Source organism: Ceratina calcarata, unplaced genomic scaffold (assembly GCF_001652005.2).
Source record: "Ceratina calcarata isolate Rehan_Ccalc_2016 unplaced genomic scaffold, ASM165200v1 scaffold291.2, whole genome shotgun sequence".
Taxonomy (NCBI): Eukaryota; Metazoa; Arthropoda; class Insecta; order Hymenoptera; family Apidae; genus Ceratina; species Ceratina calcarata.
In genome coordinates, this window is record NW_017151492.1 from 757,101 (window position 1) to 771,263 (window position 14,163).

Sequence of the window (14,163 nt, forward strand, 5' to 3'; positions counted from 1 at the left end):
CACATTAGTTACAAACAAAAAGAGTTACAAGATATTATATATATATAATTATATATATATATATTATACGGTATACATATATTATTATATACACGACACAGAATTAGTTTGAACTCTTGTTAGACCAGCTGCAAACCCTAGGACGCGAACTTATCAACCGTTGTGATAATCCTGATCGATATATCGTCTTCAAGGAACACGAGATTTTTCATATTACGATAGTGACATAGTTAAACGAATATACGTATCTCACTAGTCTCTATAGAACACTGGACAGTGAATTGGTATGGTTGGCTACCTAGTCTGTGGTACTCAATTTCACATCCGCTAACCAGTGTTCCATAGAGATCAGTGACGTATATGTATCTATACATATACATATATACAAAGAATATATAATATATTTATTGCTCGGGAAACAGGTTCTTTCCCGAGGGAGGAGGGAGTGCCAGAATGTTATAATTTGATCCTAATCACAGATTCTATTTAATTAATAATGATGGTGTTCGCGCGACAACACTCTTGAAGAGTTTGAAACGAGAAGAGACATTGTGAGATCTGAGAGAGCGTGAAATTGTTGAATCGCACGTTGATCGTCGTGAATAGAAGAGCTGTTGGAGAAATTCCTCTAAAAGAAACGGCCAGCGAAAGAAGAAACGATATACATATATGTTAATATTCTGTTAACGAACTGATTTAAGAATCGCTGAATTATGATATTAAGCGAATTAAATAAATCACGAGGTGTTTCGTTGTTGCGTGCGTTGGAGAGAAACATTTGACGGAGGTGAAGTAAAACTGAAGCGATCGAGAAATCGTCGCAAGGAGATGATAGAAAAAGGAATTGATTCTGGACTGCGCACGAGCACCGAGGACAGCAAGTTATCGAGACAATCCTAAAATTAACTCGTCAATATTGAACGAAAGAAAAGCGATTTCAAATTTATTATAAATATTCTACAAACTACGTAAATAAGTAATACGCTACGATGGGTTGCGGTACATCGATCGCGAAGAACGTGATTGATTCTTTTATTAAAGTCGCTACCAATGGAACTTGCTGATCTCATCGGTTTACATTTCGCCGTATGAAGAAGGACTTATGAAAAACGAAGATAATAATAATAATAATCACGCGATTCCGTTTCGAAATCGGAGCCAAGCCGTGTCAATCCAAGATGATGAATTACGTCTGTTCGGCGAATCTGACGTTTCATTAATTAATTGATTAATTAATTGACTGCGGTTTACACGCCTGTATACAGACGAACACACAGACACACACACACACCTCTGCCAAGACACACATTTTTATTATGAACGTGCCAATTGTTTTTTGATACCTTTGTAGACATCGTGTTTTTTAATCTCTCGAACGGCATATTTCGGTATGATGATTTTTAAGTCGAGAATACTTTTCTGACTAAAAGTCCGAGGAGAGATTGAGGGAAGGGGAGAGACGACGATAAGAAAACGTTCTTTGATTCCGTCACATCGTCCCACATCGGAACGTTTTTACGAGGGAGGAACAATAGTGTTCCTTTCCTTCGAGAAATTCCTATAATAAAACATCTGACAAGCGCAGTTTCCTATTTAGTCTTTCTTCTTCTCTTTCTATCTCTCTCTCTCTATTTCTCTTTGCCTCTCCTTCCTTTTTCATATTTTCTTTGTATCTTGTTTGCACGGTGACATGCGCCTATCTTTGTCGTAAGACTCGCTTTGAGAAATCCAACGATCGTCTTTGCTATCTTTTTACGAATATTTTCTGACCGCGTCGACGAACTCCACTGCATCTAACTGTGATCATACCGCTTGTTGAATGATAGAGAATATAGATAGAAGATTCTATTTAAAGTAATACCTTGATATTTCGTTTCCTTCCACTTAGAAAACTATAAAGCCTGAAAGTGTCCTAACAAGGATTCGCAGGGCTTAATCGCAACGTTTAGGTGCAATGGAAATGAATATTTCGTTTTGGTATAACCGCTGAGCTTTTTAAGCGTACCTGTATTTTTAATAGTGCCTAATTTCCATTTTGCCAGTAATTTTCGGCGAGCCACTATCTTTGCGAATGAAACGACTTTTTTTCATCTGTTTCCCCTCACAAGTAGATAAAGTTTGAAAACGGTTCATGAAATCGAAGGAGTCTAATCTTAACGTTTGTGAGAGAGCACAGATTTTTTTATTAAGAATAAAACTCGAGGTCGATCGTGTTTTCAAACTTTCATCGTTAGTTAAGTGACCTTTTTTTTCGAACACTACCACCCCTCTTTTGATCACGACCCTTTTTGTTAGTATTAATACGCAAGCCTAATTTTTGTAATACCCCTGTCCGTACCGAGCAAACTACGTTCCGCTCTTCTTGTTATTTGTATTGTAACGTAGATAGACGAGGGTGGCGAAAAAATGCTCAAGCTGACGGTATTCACTGTTTAACCCTTTGGGGACGCAACTCATTAATCGTATATAATATAAAAATGAATGAGATCGCAATTATTTATTCATATATTTTTAGAAAAGATACGTCTCTCTATTTATTTTTATCGGGATGCGAAGAATCGTAAATGATTATATCAGAGTGTTACCTGGAATGATACCGGCCTTCGACCGCAAAGGGTTAATTCACTAGAGAAGTGCTTCCTGAGTACGATTAGAAAAAAAGGAAACGGCTTTAGGCCGGCCTTGTATCTTTTTGGACCGACTCCGCTTCTTTTTTCTATATTCCTGTATCGTTCGTTTCTTTGTTGTCTGTACTTTTCGATTATTTCGTGAGACATGTGAAATGTGTTTGACCATCACGACTTCTATCATGCAATCGCTCTGTCCAATAATAATCTTCAGATCTTCCTGTCTTTAACTGATCTTATTTCTTGGTTCAGTGTTCGTGCCAAAAAGCGTTTTGAAAAATTGTAGAAAGAGAAACGAGGAACTCACGCTGCATTCGATTAGTAGTGTAGCCGAATGTTTCGCACAGTTACGAATTGAGAAAACAAGTAGAGTTTAAGTCAGATTACAAGTTGATATTAGTATTAATGTAGTTTATGCAGTAGAAAAGTGTTTGTGATATTAGTGTAATTACCATGTACCAATGCCAAAGATTCATGTCTAAGATCCAGGGATGATCTAAGAAGGATTTGATTAATGCAAATTAAAATAGAGAATCCTGTCTGCCTTCCATATGCCACACAATTTTACTTCACTTCGAGTCTTCAGAAAATCTTGAGTCTTCCAGCTTTCGTTTCGAATCTAAAATCACATCTCCGAATCGATCTTAAGTGTCCCAGAGAAACTTCTCAGATCCCCTGTTCAAATCGTGAGTCGAGTTCGATCGACTCTGACAGATTCGTATGTGAACGTGTTCAAAGGCAATCAAGTTCCAGCCTCTTTCTCAATTTTTTTCTCACGTTCGAAGCAGACGTCGTACGTTTAAGGGAAGAAAGAGAAACGAGACGAGAGACAAGCGATAAAATGAAATTCCGATGGCGTGATAGAAGTCGATGCGTGGTTCGGTTCTGATGGGGCATGTGATATGTGTTTTCCAGGGTACAGCAAAACCTGCATGCCTACTGTAAGACAGATAGTTGACTGTCTCGTTGCTGCTCGACCCATGCCAATCCGATGCGGCCCATGCCTTACTGCTATACGTACTAATACTGCTACTAACAATCGCGGTAGTAACGGCCCGAGTCGCGTTAGTAGCACGGCTAACAGCAACAACATCAACAGCTACATCAACAACAACAAGAACCGTACACGCCTACTACGTGAACATTCAGAGCTTTAGTATTTGCGTGTCTATATAACGTTCCGTTCGGTTGCGCGACCGGCCGCGACTAGGATTTACGTACATGCGTTTCTCTCTTCCCTTTATTTGCCCGACAGTGCTGGGGAGGCTTGACGGATTTATTTTCAATCCCGGCATTCATGTATCGAACATCAATTTTGAATCGCAACCATCTCGATCGGGCTTTCGTTAATTCTCAGGTGAAACTATAATAATTTGTATTTCATATTCGTTCAGAAGAAACCAGTAGGACTGATGAAATTAATTTATTTTATAATTTTTTATCTTATTGCGAGAGTGAAAGAGTTACTCGAATCATTCAGAGTTTTGTTATTAAGTATTTTGTTATATAATTTTATATTAAGTTTGAATATTTTATTAGGTAATTGTTTCATGTTTCAAACAGTGAAGAATACAGGCTATTCTGTGTACTTAGGTAAGGAACATTTTTTTCTTATTTTTGTAATCCTTAAAAAAGACTCGTACCTGAATTGAGCTTTAAGTGTTTTGACGTCGGAATCGTATTTATCTAATAAATAACAATGAGATATTGTAGAATAGAATTTTATTATTATTTCTTGGGATATTGCTTCCTCAGCACTATTTGCTATCAAAAGATTATCCTATCCTTTTAACATTCGCATTTCATAACTGATGAGAGCTAAGAAAATCTTGCAAATACAAATATAAAAGTTTGTATTAATGTATAAATTTCCAACCGTGTGGATTTCTAAACTAATTCCAATCTTATTGTTGCAAATACTCAGAAGCTTGTCCAGAAACATTATTCAACTATTAATCAAAAACGGAACTTAATATCTGGTACGTTACTGATTGCAAATTTCGTTTTTGGGCTGGCGAATGTACAAAGCGAAGCTCAGAAACAAATAATTAAAATGATTAATTAAATTTCTATGAGCCTTGGGCATTTGTTAAACATATTAAATGTGCTACAGTTTTAAAAGCGATATTCTACTCCGAGCTCAATCTAATTTCGACCAATTTTTAACCAAGTGCTTTGTAATACCAAGATTATATTTAAGCTCGTTATTATTAACGGTATTTATACTTTCTTACGCGAATAACGTTTATCGCTTCTATCATTTGTCATAGACTGCGTGTCTACTATTACCATTTCGCAATGTTCGCGACAATCCTAATCGCAGTAGGTATTGCATCGTCTCTTCGATGGCGTCTAATTACGTTTGTGTTAATGACACATTGATTACGACGCATGCTTTGGTATTTACTGGTTTCGGCCAATTTTTAATGTCGTTTCGGAAATAAATCAATGGTCACGCGGTTAAATAATCAGCTTCAAAATTATAGGCTCAGTTGACAGGCCGAGAATCACAGCGACGTAACATATAATAATCTATGATTATTTGTGTGGTCCGAGTTCTGACTATAAAAAGGAATCATGTTTTTCGAAGTTACAGAGTTTCAAATTTCAATTATTTTCTGAGATACCTAAACGTGCAGGAAATTAAAAAATTGATTTATATTTGGAACTAATGAAATGATATTGTTTAAATATTGGATAACATTTAATTGGATAGTTTAAAATATTCACTTGTATCGCTATGATTCTCAGTCAGTGATTTTTGAAATTTAATGTCGAAATAAAAATTGCGGACAGTTCCATGTTGAAAATTACGGATTTATTTTTTAGGACAATATGGATACAACCAATTTATTTAAATTAGAAGCAACTACTATTTTTGTATGGTTCTGCAAAATATGTCGATGTTGCAAGCCAAAAGAAAAGAGATTTCAGATTTTAGCTTCTCGATACGAGGGCAGATTTATATAACGGAAAATCAAAATAACCAGTTACATATTTTGTATACATTGGCAAAATATGAAGGATGATAGAGTATGAGTGAGAGAGAACGGAGTGTTTGAATTTGCGGAAGCGCAAAAATGAATTTGACGTGTTTAGCGAATCATCCATATTTTTTAAACTTTTTCTACTTTCACTAAATTTCTGATTTAACAAATTATAAAGGCTACAAATACTTAGATTGCAAAATGATTTTATTTCTCTGTTTTCATACTCAAACTTTGCACTCCAAGGATTTACGTTCCCCCTTCTTTACTATACTGTCGGAATTAAATTACGACTTCACTTTAAATTGATTTTAATATAAAAACTCTTTGGTATCGGAAAAAATTTTTTCATACGCAACGATAGATTCTGTAACGACAGCGGGGATCTTTGAAAGTGTTAACAACCCGTCGCAACGGAAGTTGGCACGAGTGTAATTAAAAGTTGAAGTGGATCTTTGTGTAAAAAAAAATCTGACGAGTTCTTCCAGAGTGTAATTAAAAAATTTCAGAGCAAATTGGCTGCGAACTTGACAAACTCGATCGACGTATTTCTCGTCAAGCCAGAAAAGGATTTTGTCGCTGCACGTATTTTTAACTAACTTTTTAACACTAAAGTTTCTAACAAACTGGGTATCATAAATTTATTATTGAATGAAAATAATTTATGTAACACAGATCTTGAATCTTTGGAGTACAAAGCTTAATCGATGCATACATTCTTTTAAATATTCTATTCAAAAGACTTGTTCGCTAAAAACGGCTGTAAATGTCGAAAAGATAAACGCATTATGGAATCATCGATAATATTTTACTTGGTGTCAATGAAATGGTTTCGGTGAACCATAACCGACGAAAGAACAATCGTTGAATTTATATTAACTTGAATTGTATCGACTCGACTATTTCCTTTCTAAGTTTTCTTCCTCGCTACATCCACTACTTTCCATTCGTTTCGCCGAATCGTTCCAGAATCGATGGTCGATGTGACGTATCCCAGTAGAATTATCTATAAATATACTGCAGCCTAAGAACGAGTTACGGAAAAGAAAAAAAAATGCATAAAGATACACACGTATAGTTCGCACGTTGTATATGTTTGTATACTATGACAAAAAAATGTGTAAGAGAAGGTAAATAAATCGGAAATGAAAGAATTATAATTAATCGATGCCAAAATCTGTGCATATTCCATCATTTAATCGTTCCATCTTCCTATATTTTATTGTTCCGTCTACCTATTTACAATGTGTTTAATTTAAATACCCGTCATCGAACGCTGGTCGCATGGTAGGATCACTGTCTGATAATCACGTTTTTATAGATCGAGCTTCGATCTGGACTTATTGGATGTGATCCCAGAACTGTAGAAACGGAAAGCTTCGCGAAAGAACAAAAGTATGAGGTAATGTCTGTGCTTGTAAAGTAAAACGACACGAATCCCGACACATACCACTCAACACAAGTTTTTACCAGTTAAAAACATCGAAGAATTAGTAACTAGTAAAAAAAAAATACATTTTTTAAAATGCGTTTCTTCACACTGACAAGGCGTGCTGTTTTACATGCACAGGTCGTTGAAAGAACATTCCTTTCCTTACGTATCTATCAACAATCAGTAACTCGCTCTATTCTTACAATTCGCACAACATATTATAACACAGTGAAAAAAACTAAGATAAAACCTAAATCGAAATAGTAGGTACATACTTTGCACGTGTAATAACGAAGATCGCAATAAGAACAAGTTTTATCACAAACGCAGCTTCGACTCTCGATACGCGACCCGCTGTTTAAATTAAAATTAGATTCCTTATCGGCTAACATCGAAACGACGCTTTACAATCATTTTGTATAAAAACGCGATTCCCCGTAACTATTAACCCTTTGCTAACTAATTAACAGCAGATGAATTTAACCCTGTGATACTTGTCATGGGAAACATAATTTTTTTTCTTTAATTATTGCACCGTGGTTTTCTTCTTATTGATTAAGTGTTCGCTTACTTTCTTTCACTTTTACTTTGTCTTCAATTGGTACAGGCAAATCAACACTAAACTCGCGATCCATACGGTCACTATTATGAATCCTATGTACACTTCCGGTTCGTCCACGGTGTTCCCCTTTTGCAGGATTCCTCTGAGGGAGTTCCCTGGTATCGTCAACGGTAGAAACAGACTGAACCATCGGAGAAACTTCGGTATTCCCTCAATCGGCCAAATTATTCCTTAAAATCATCAAAACTCATGATATACTGTTACCCCTCTGTCTAATCTAATCTACGAATACGTTAATCTTTTACTTAACGCATAGCGCATTCATGTGCCAAACAAAATATCGATTAATCATTGAATAAGATAAACCAGTAATACTTATTTGCACGTCACGCCAATAGTTAATTATTTAAATGCTTACCGCAAAGAAGTATCAACGGATAAAAACTGCCAGACGATGCATAATTGACCAGAGTATGCGAGGTGAACAGCACTGATATTAAGAAACCTGCGAATGATTGTTCTCGTGATATCAACTCACATTCGAGTTTGATTATGTAATTTCTGACACGCGTGTTCGCGAATTAATCCGCACGCTTACCGAACATCATTCCGCAGATTCCTTCGAGCAGGGTCAGCCAAATTACGGCGGTCATTGAACCCTTGCACTCCACTTCGAAGTGCAGGAAGCATATGCATAATGCAGTCGACACTTGAATAACAATTATCATGAGCTGCGATATCAGATGGGTAACTAAAATCTCATTTGTCGTCACACCTATTTCCATACATTATACGAATAAATTAATTATTAATCTATAATATTTCTATTTAATATTTATGAATATACTAATTAAATTTGTTTAAAATTTCTATTAAAATTATTATTATTCTGATGCCTTATTTTATTTTTTGTTTTTCTGACGCACAGAACTGTATTAATTATTGTTATTTATGTAGCAAGAAAGGCTCTACCCATTAATAAAGTTAAAGTTAAAATTAAGTTGAAATCATCTTTCTGTAAATCATTTTATACACTAAACGAACATATAAAATATATTATAATAAATGTGGATAAATTATCAGAGAATTGTTGCATAATCGTTAATAGTAATTCAGATCTTCGGCAATGCTACTACGTTAATAAATCTATAATATTAGCTCGGTGAGTAGGCAGAATTATATAATAGGCAAATAAGTTATTAATGATGTTTAAAAAACTTACCTTGAATCTTACCGCAAAGAAGTATCAACGGATAAAAACTGCCAGACGATGCATAATTGACCAGAGTATGCGAGGTGAACAGCACTGATATTAAGAAACCTGCGAATGATTGTTCTCGTGATATCAACTCACATTCGAGTTTGATTATGTAATTTCTGACACGCGTGTTCGCGAATTAATCCGCACGCTTACCGAACATCATTCCGCAGATTCCTTCGAGCAGGGTCAGCCAAATTACGGCGGTCATTGAACCCTTGCACTCCACTTCGAAGTGCAGGAAGCATATGCATAATGCAGTCGACACTTGAATAACAATTATCATGAGCTGCGATATCAGATGGGTAACTAAAATCTCATTTGTCGTCACACCTATTTCCATACATTATACGGATAAATTAATTATTAATCTATAATATTTCTATTTAATATTTATGAATATACTAATTAAATTTGTTTAAAATTTCTATTAAAATTATTATTATTCTGATGCCTTATTTTATTTTTTGTTTTTCTGACGCACAGAACTGTATTAATTATTGTTATTTATGTAGCAAGAAAGGCTCTACCCATTAATAAAGTTAAAGTTAAAATTAAGTTGAAATCATCTTTCTGTAAATCATTTTATACACTAAACGAACATATAAAATATATTATAATAAATGTGGATAAATTATCAGAGAATTGTTGCATAATCGTTAATAGTAATTCAGATCTTCGGCAATGCTACTACGTTAATAAATCTATAATATTAGCTCGGTGAGTAGGCAGAATTATATAATAGGCAAATAAGTTATTAATGATGTTTAAAAAACTTACCTTGAACTAGGGCTCGGTCCCATACACCAGAATTACGATCTGTTATAATTATACTTGAAGAAATTGACGTTGCCAAAACGAACAAAGTTCTGCAGAGTATTAAGAGTGTTTAAATAATTTAAAAATATGTTAGAGGACTGATAATTCAGAATACTACTAATACTTACGATAACATGAATGCTGGATAAACGAAAGATACGTAAGATTGATCGTTGGTGCCATAAATTGCCTCCTCGTACTGAAACATCAAAAGAGAAAAATATTTATGTTCTTTATGTATGTTTCTTATAAATGTTCATCTCATTAAATACGGACACGTATTGGTGTACGGATGTATTTTGGAGAAATTCTACATTCTTTCATGATCTCCTCGTATACGTCGCTAAAACTGTCTTGCAGTTGCTTCTGCGTAAACAAGGCAATTTGTCTGTCTGCAAAAAACATTGAAAAATCACTTTGTTAGAAAAATAAACCAGTAATTTCCTTTTTTATTCACATTCAACGAGACAAGGAAAAAAGTTGCAATGGTGGTAATCATATCGTTCAGAAATATGAATTTGAAATTGAATCACATTTTAAATTTACATACCTGGGCTGTACAAGGTAACAACGATCTGACTGCTAACTATAAATTCATCGACCATATCAATGAAATTTAATATCCTGTCTTCCAAGCTGTACGAGAAATTCTTATGGAACTGTACTGTGCCGGCGCTTTTAACCCTTGGAATTTCCCGCACTGCTTCATCGAAGGTATCGTAATACTCCTGGCATAAGTTAAGAAATATTTATCAGTTCTATAGGAGAATATTCCATCTCCAAGCAATTAGAATATTCATATAAAAAATGAATATCATAAGACGCACTAAACCCTTTTTATTAAAATGGGCAATGATTATTATGAGCTCCTAAGCTCCATGAAATTATAGTTGGAACTTATTTACATACCTTCTTGAAGACAGAACTGTTTATTCCGTGTATGAATTTGCAGCTAATGTCGACGAAGCTGCATGTTAGATCATTCTCATCGTAAGTAATATTGCCTCGGTATCTACCGTAATCACAATTATGCGCCTCGTCGTTTATTATAGATAAAGACAGTCCCTTCGGGTCGCGACCGATCGCGTAGAAGAATAGTATCATTTGTAATACTGGTAGTACAAGCGAGAACAATACTCCCCTGGGAAAGGAATCATGCATTATCAATACGCACCCACTCCTCTCGCTAATTATCATTATTAGTATTCTTGTTTACCCTGGATGACGCACGAATTGAAGCATATTTTTAACGAGTAAAGCCTGACACTTCTTCTTCCTGCTACTACGCAGTTGCCAGTGGCTCTGAAAAATGAATTTGTTAGACTTCATGTGTACTTTCATGTATTTGTAAGAAAATTATATGCGCGAAAAATATAAGCACGACACGTGGTGCATAAAAAACCACAAGAAACATCAAGATAACTGAATTAATAAAAAAATTTCTATTTAAAATGCAATTCTTGACTGATGTCATAACATTTTGCATAAAGATCCACAGTTTGTTTGTTATTAAACAAGAATGTAAATAATGCATAATAAGAAGTTTCAGGAAGTTGATCAAGAATTGTGTTCACTCGAGTAGCTCGCATCTGTATTATTGATCTTCGAATAAATACATCAGTTTTGATAATAATAATAATAATAATAATAATAATAATAATAATAACAATAATGATAGTAATCGATCTGAACTTATTTGTTTCGAAAATGGCAAAAAGGAAATCAGTTCAAAACCAGAGAATTTCAAACTGATGAAAATGAGAAATCTTGAAAAATATGATGAGATGGTGATAGATCTTGTTGACAAACGGAAAATAAAAACTAGAAATTGTCGCTGTTCACTTTCGGACAGATCGCTGGCACTTTAATTAATACACGTGATATATGTGATGCATGAAAAGGTATCGAATTGTATGATAATTGAATTAAAGTGAATTTATTTCTCAGTATTCTAAGCAGTTTTTTTTTTAAACGATCGTAAACTTTCGTTTAAGCATAAAACGATCATAGAGTTAAAAAACTTAATTCATACGTTTTTTATACCTGTATTTGTCTCGAGAGTAATGGTAGAGGAAAATTGATCGCTGCATTAGTTTCTTACTCAGTGTATTCCAGTCGAATAAGATTTGCATCACAACGNGATCAGAACGCGACACATGCGTTGTCATCAACTTAATCAAAATGTTAATAAGTAATTTATATACGTGCTTAAATTACAGGAAATCTTTAATCATTTGTTCTTTTTTTTTATTACATCTAACAATAACTGGCTACTAGCACTGATCAAACTTGTTAGTCTTGATCTAATTATTTCCAAGCTAGTAGCTATTTAAAGGACATGAAAAATCTGAGTAATGACGATGCACTTAAAACTGAGATAAGATTTAGAAGAAAGAAAAACCTTGGTCGGGCAGTCATTATAAAGGGAATCCATGCTGATGTCGTTGATCCCGATTGAGGGAATCGTCCTGTGGTCGTTCTGCATTTGACTCAGTTGCAAGAATGCCTCTTCGAGCGAATCGGTTTGAAATCGCTCCAATAAATCGTTCGGTGATGATTCAGCTAATAGCAGGCCGCCTCTCATTAATCCAATCTAATAACATCAGACTATTTCTGTTAACTATTCTATATATAGAATATCTTACTATATTGAGTAATAAAAATAGATAAGCATTAATTATTATTAGGCTACGGATCTTTATTAAAATTCATAATTTTGATATGATTCTAAAAAAAGAACTTCGATAAGGAATTGTACAAAATATATGATATTTCACATAGTTTACATTCACACTTTATGCGATTATCCATTTTCTGGAAAAGCATAAGCACAGTTGTTAAATATGTATAAAGAAAAATATTGTCTTCTGTAAAGTCTTACATAAGAAATAAATACCCTCATGCAAATATCGACATCAAGTAGAATTAAACGATAGTAATTGACTACGATTTACCTTGTCTGCCTGCTTCGCTTCCTCGATATAGTGCGTAGTAATGATAACCGTAATATCTTCCTCTCGCGTGATCTTCACTAAATAATTCCAAATGCTACATGCAAACACGGAATTCACGTTTACGCTATTCTCCTGTGGCTCGCGTCTACAAAAAGGAGTAAGGAAATGAAATTATACTTGCTTGTCCCTTAAAACCGGATCCAAACCGACGGTGGGCTCGTCAAGGATCAAGAGCTCGGGTTTGTGAAGCAACGCTGCCCCGAAGGACACTCTTCTCTGTTGGCCGCCGCTCAAGTGTTTTATCAAACGATTCCTGGTCGGTAGCTGAAGCAAGTCCTTCAACAACACAAACCTCTCCTCTAAAACGAACATTCAAAAGCATTTTAAAACTTCCATGAGTAGAAAAACGAAATTTTTTTATCCATTCACATTTTTTAATAAAAGTTGTGAAAGGGGTGAGGGTGATTACCGATCGTGTAGTCATCGAGACCGTTGATTCTGCCAAAGAAGTAAAAGGCGCCGATTACAGAGAATTCTTGGACCAGTGACACGTCCTGCGGCATGTAACCGACTCGAGGACCTGGAATCCCTGAATTTTCTGTTCCTGGTTTGCCACCCAGCACCCATATATCACCGCTGTCCAATTTCCGTACGCCTACCACAGTGGAGAGCAAAGTGGTTTTGCCGCAGCCACTTGAACCCAGTAAACCATATCTGTGCACCAATATTTGAAATAATAAGCTCTATTCAAGGATAAAATAATTAAGATCGATTGTCAATTAAAAAATGAAAGCTTAATGAAGATGACAAATTCTATTTAACAAAATGTTAAGTATTTTACGCACATGCAACCTTTAGGGACGGTTAAGTTTAAACCGTTCAGGATCTGGTTTTCGGTTCCATATCGTTTCACGGCATTCCTAACAATAACCGCATTTTGCACCACCATTTTGCGAGGCGTTGATTAAAAACGACCTAGAAACATAAATCATGCTCTATTTTTTCATGAACAAATGAAAGATATCCGAGGTCTCGCATTTGAATGCATAAGTTGCTGACTCATGACAATTTTATATTCGACGTTTGATTTATCGTTGCAGAACTCTGCTCTATTTATTCTATCACATTAAAAATATTCAAGTTGTATTTCAATGTTTTGATGCACACAAAAATGTCGCTAAACATTGTTGTCAATCATTAACCGGTGATCAAAGTCTAATTTCCTAAGATTTCCATTTATGGGAGTCATTCCATGGGCTTTATACAGAAAAAGGAAAATTAAAGAGCTCGTAGCAGCGAATTGAACGAAACACTGTTAAGTAATCGGACATTCCATCGTTCGGATTTTCTTGAACGCACCACTGGAAACGTTTTATTAAAATTCTATGTATTTGCGTGCATATACCCACTTTGCGGGTGCAACAAGCTCCTTATTCTACAATTTTTCTATTCCTCTAATTATATAGTTACTGTAAAAAATCGATTGAAGAGGAAAAATGGTAAATGCCGTGCTTCTATATAAGT

General features: G+C 35.0%; 2 protein-coding genes across 2 annotated transcripts in view; one reads left to right on the forward strand and one right to left on the reverse strand.

The window, feature by feature from the left end:
• Nmnat (nicotinamide mononucleotide adenylyltransferase) overlaps positions 1-3,519 on the forward strand; it is an 11,194-nt gene extending 7,675 nt beyond the window's left edge. Inside the window, exon 6 of the mRNA XM_026812607.1 lies at positions 4-3,519. The gene's annotated coding sequence lies outside the window, so the exon portion shown is untranslated. The remainder of the gene's footprint in view (positions 1-3) is intronic.
• A 3,255-nt stretch (positions 3,520-6,774) lies between these two features.
• LOC108623827 (ABC transporter G family member 20) overlaps positions 6,775-14,163 on the reverse strand; it is a 15,670-nt gene continuing 8,281 nt past the window's right edge. The window contains exons 2-15 of the mRNA XM_018022642.2: positions 13,485-13,614; positions 13,109-13,353; positions 12,821-12,998; positions 12,640-12,733; positions 12,087-12,278; positions 10,902-10,987; positions 10,595-10,826; positions 10,236-10,413; positions 9,962-10,077; positions 9,814-9,884; positions 9,647-9,735; positions 9,023-9,199; positions 8,843-8,929; positions 6,775-7,838 (exon numbers count right to left, since the gene is read on the reverse strand). Of these exons, the coding sequence (XP_017878131.1) occupies positions 7,630-7,838; positions 8,843-8,929; positions 9,023-9,199; positions 9,647-9,735; positions 9,814-9,884; positions 9,962-10,077; positions 10,236-10,413; positions 10,595-10,826; positions 10,902-10,987; positions 12,087-12,278; positions 12,640-12,733; positions 12,821-12,998; positions 13,109-13,353; positions 13,485-13,588 (2,058 nt within the window). The 5' untranslated portion in view covers positions 13,589-13,614 and the 3' untranslated portion in view covers positions 6,775-7,629. The remainder of the gene's footprint in view (positions 7,839-8,842; positions 8,930-9,022; positions 9,200-9,646; positions 9,736-9,813; positions 9,885-9,961; positions 10,078-10,235; positions 10,414-10,594; positions 10,827-10,901; positions 10,988-12,086; positions 12,279-12,639; positions 12,734-12,820; positions 12,999-13,108; positions 13,354-13,484; positions 13,615-14,163) is intronic.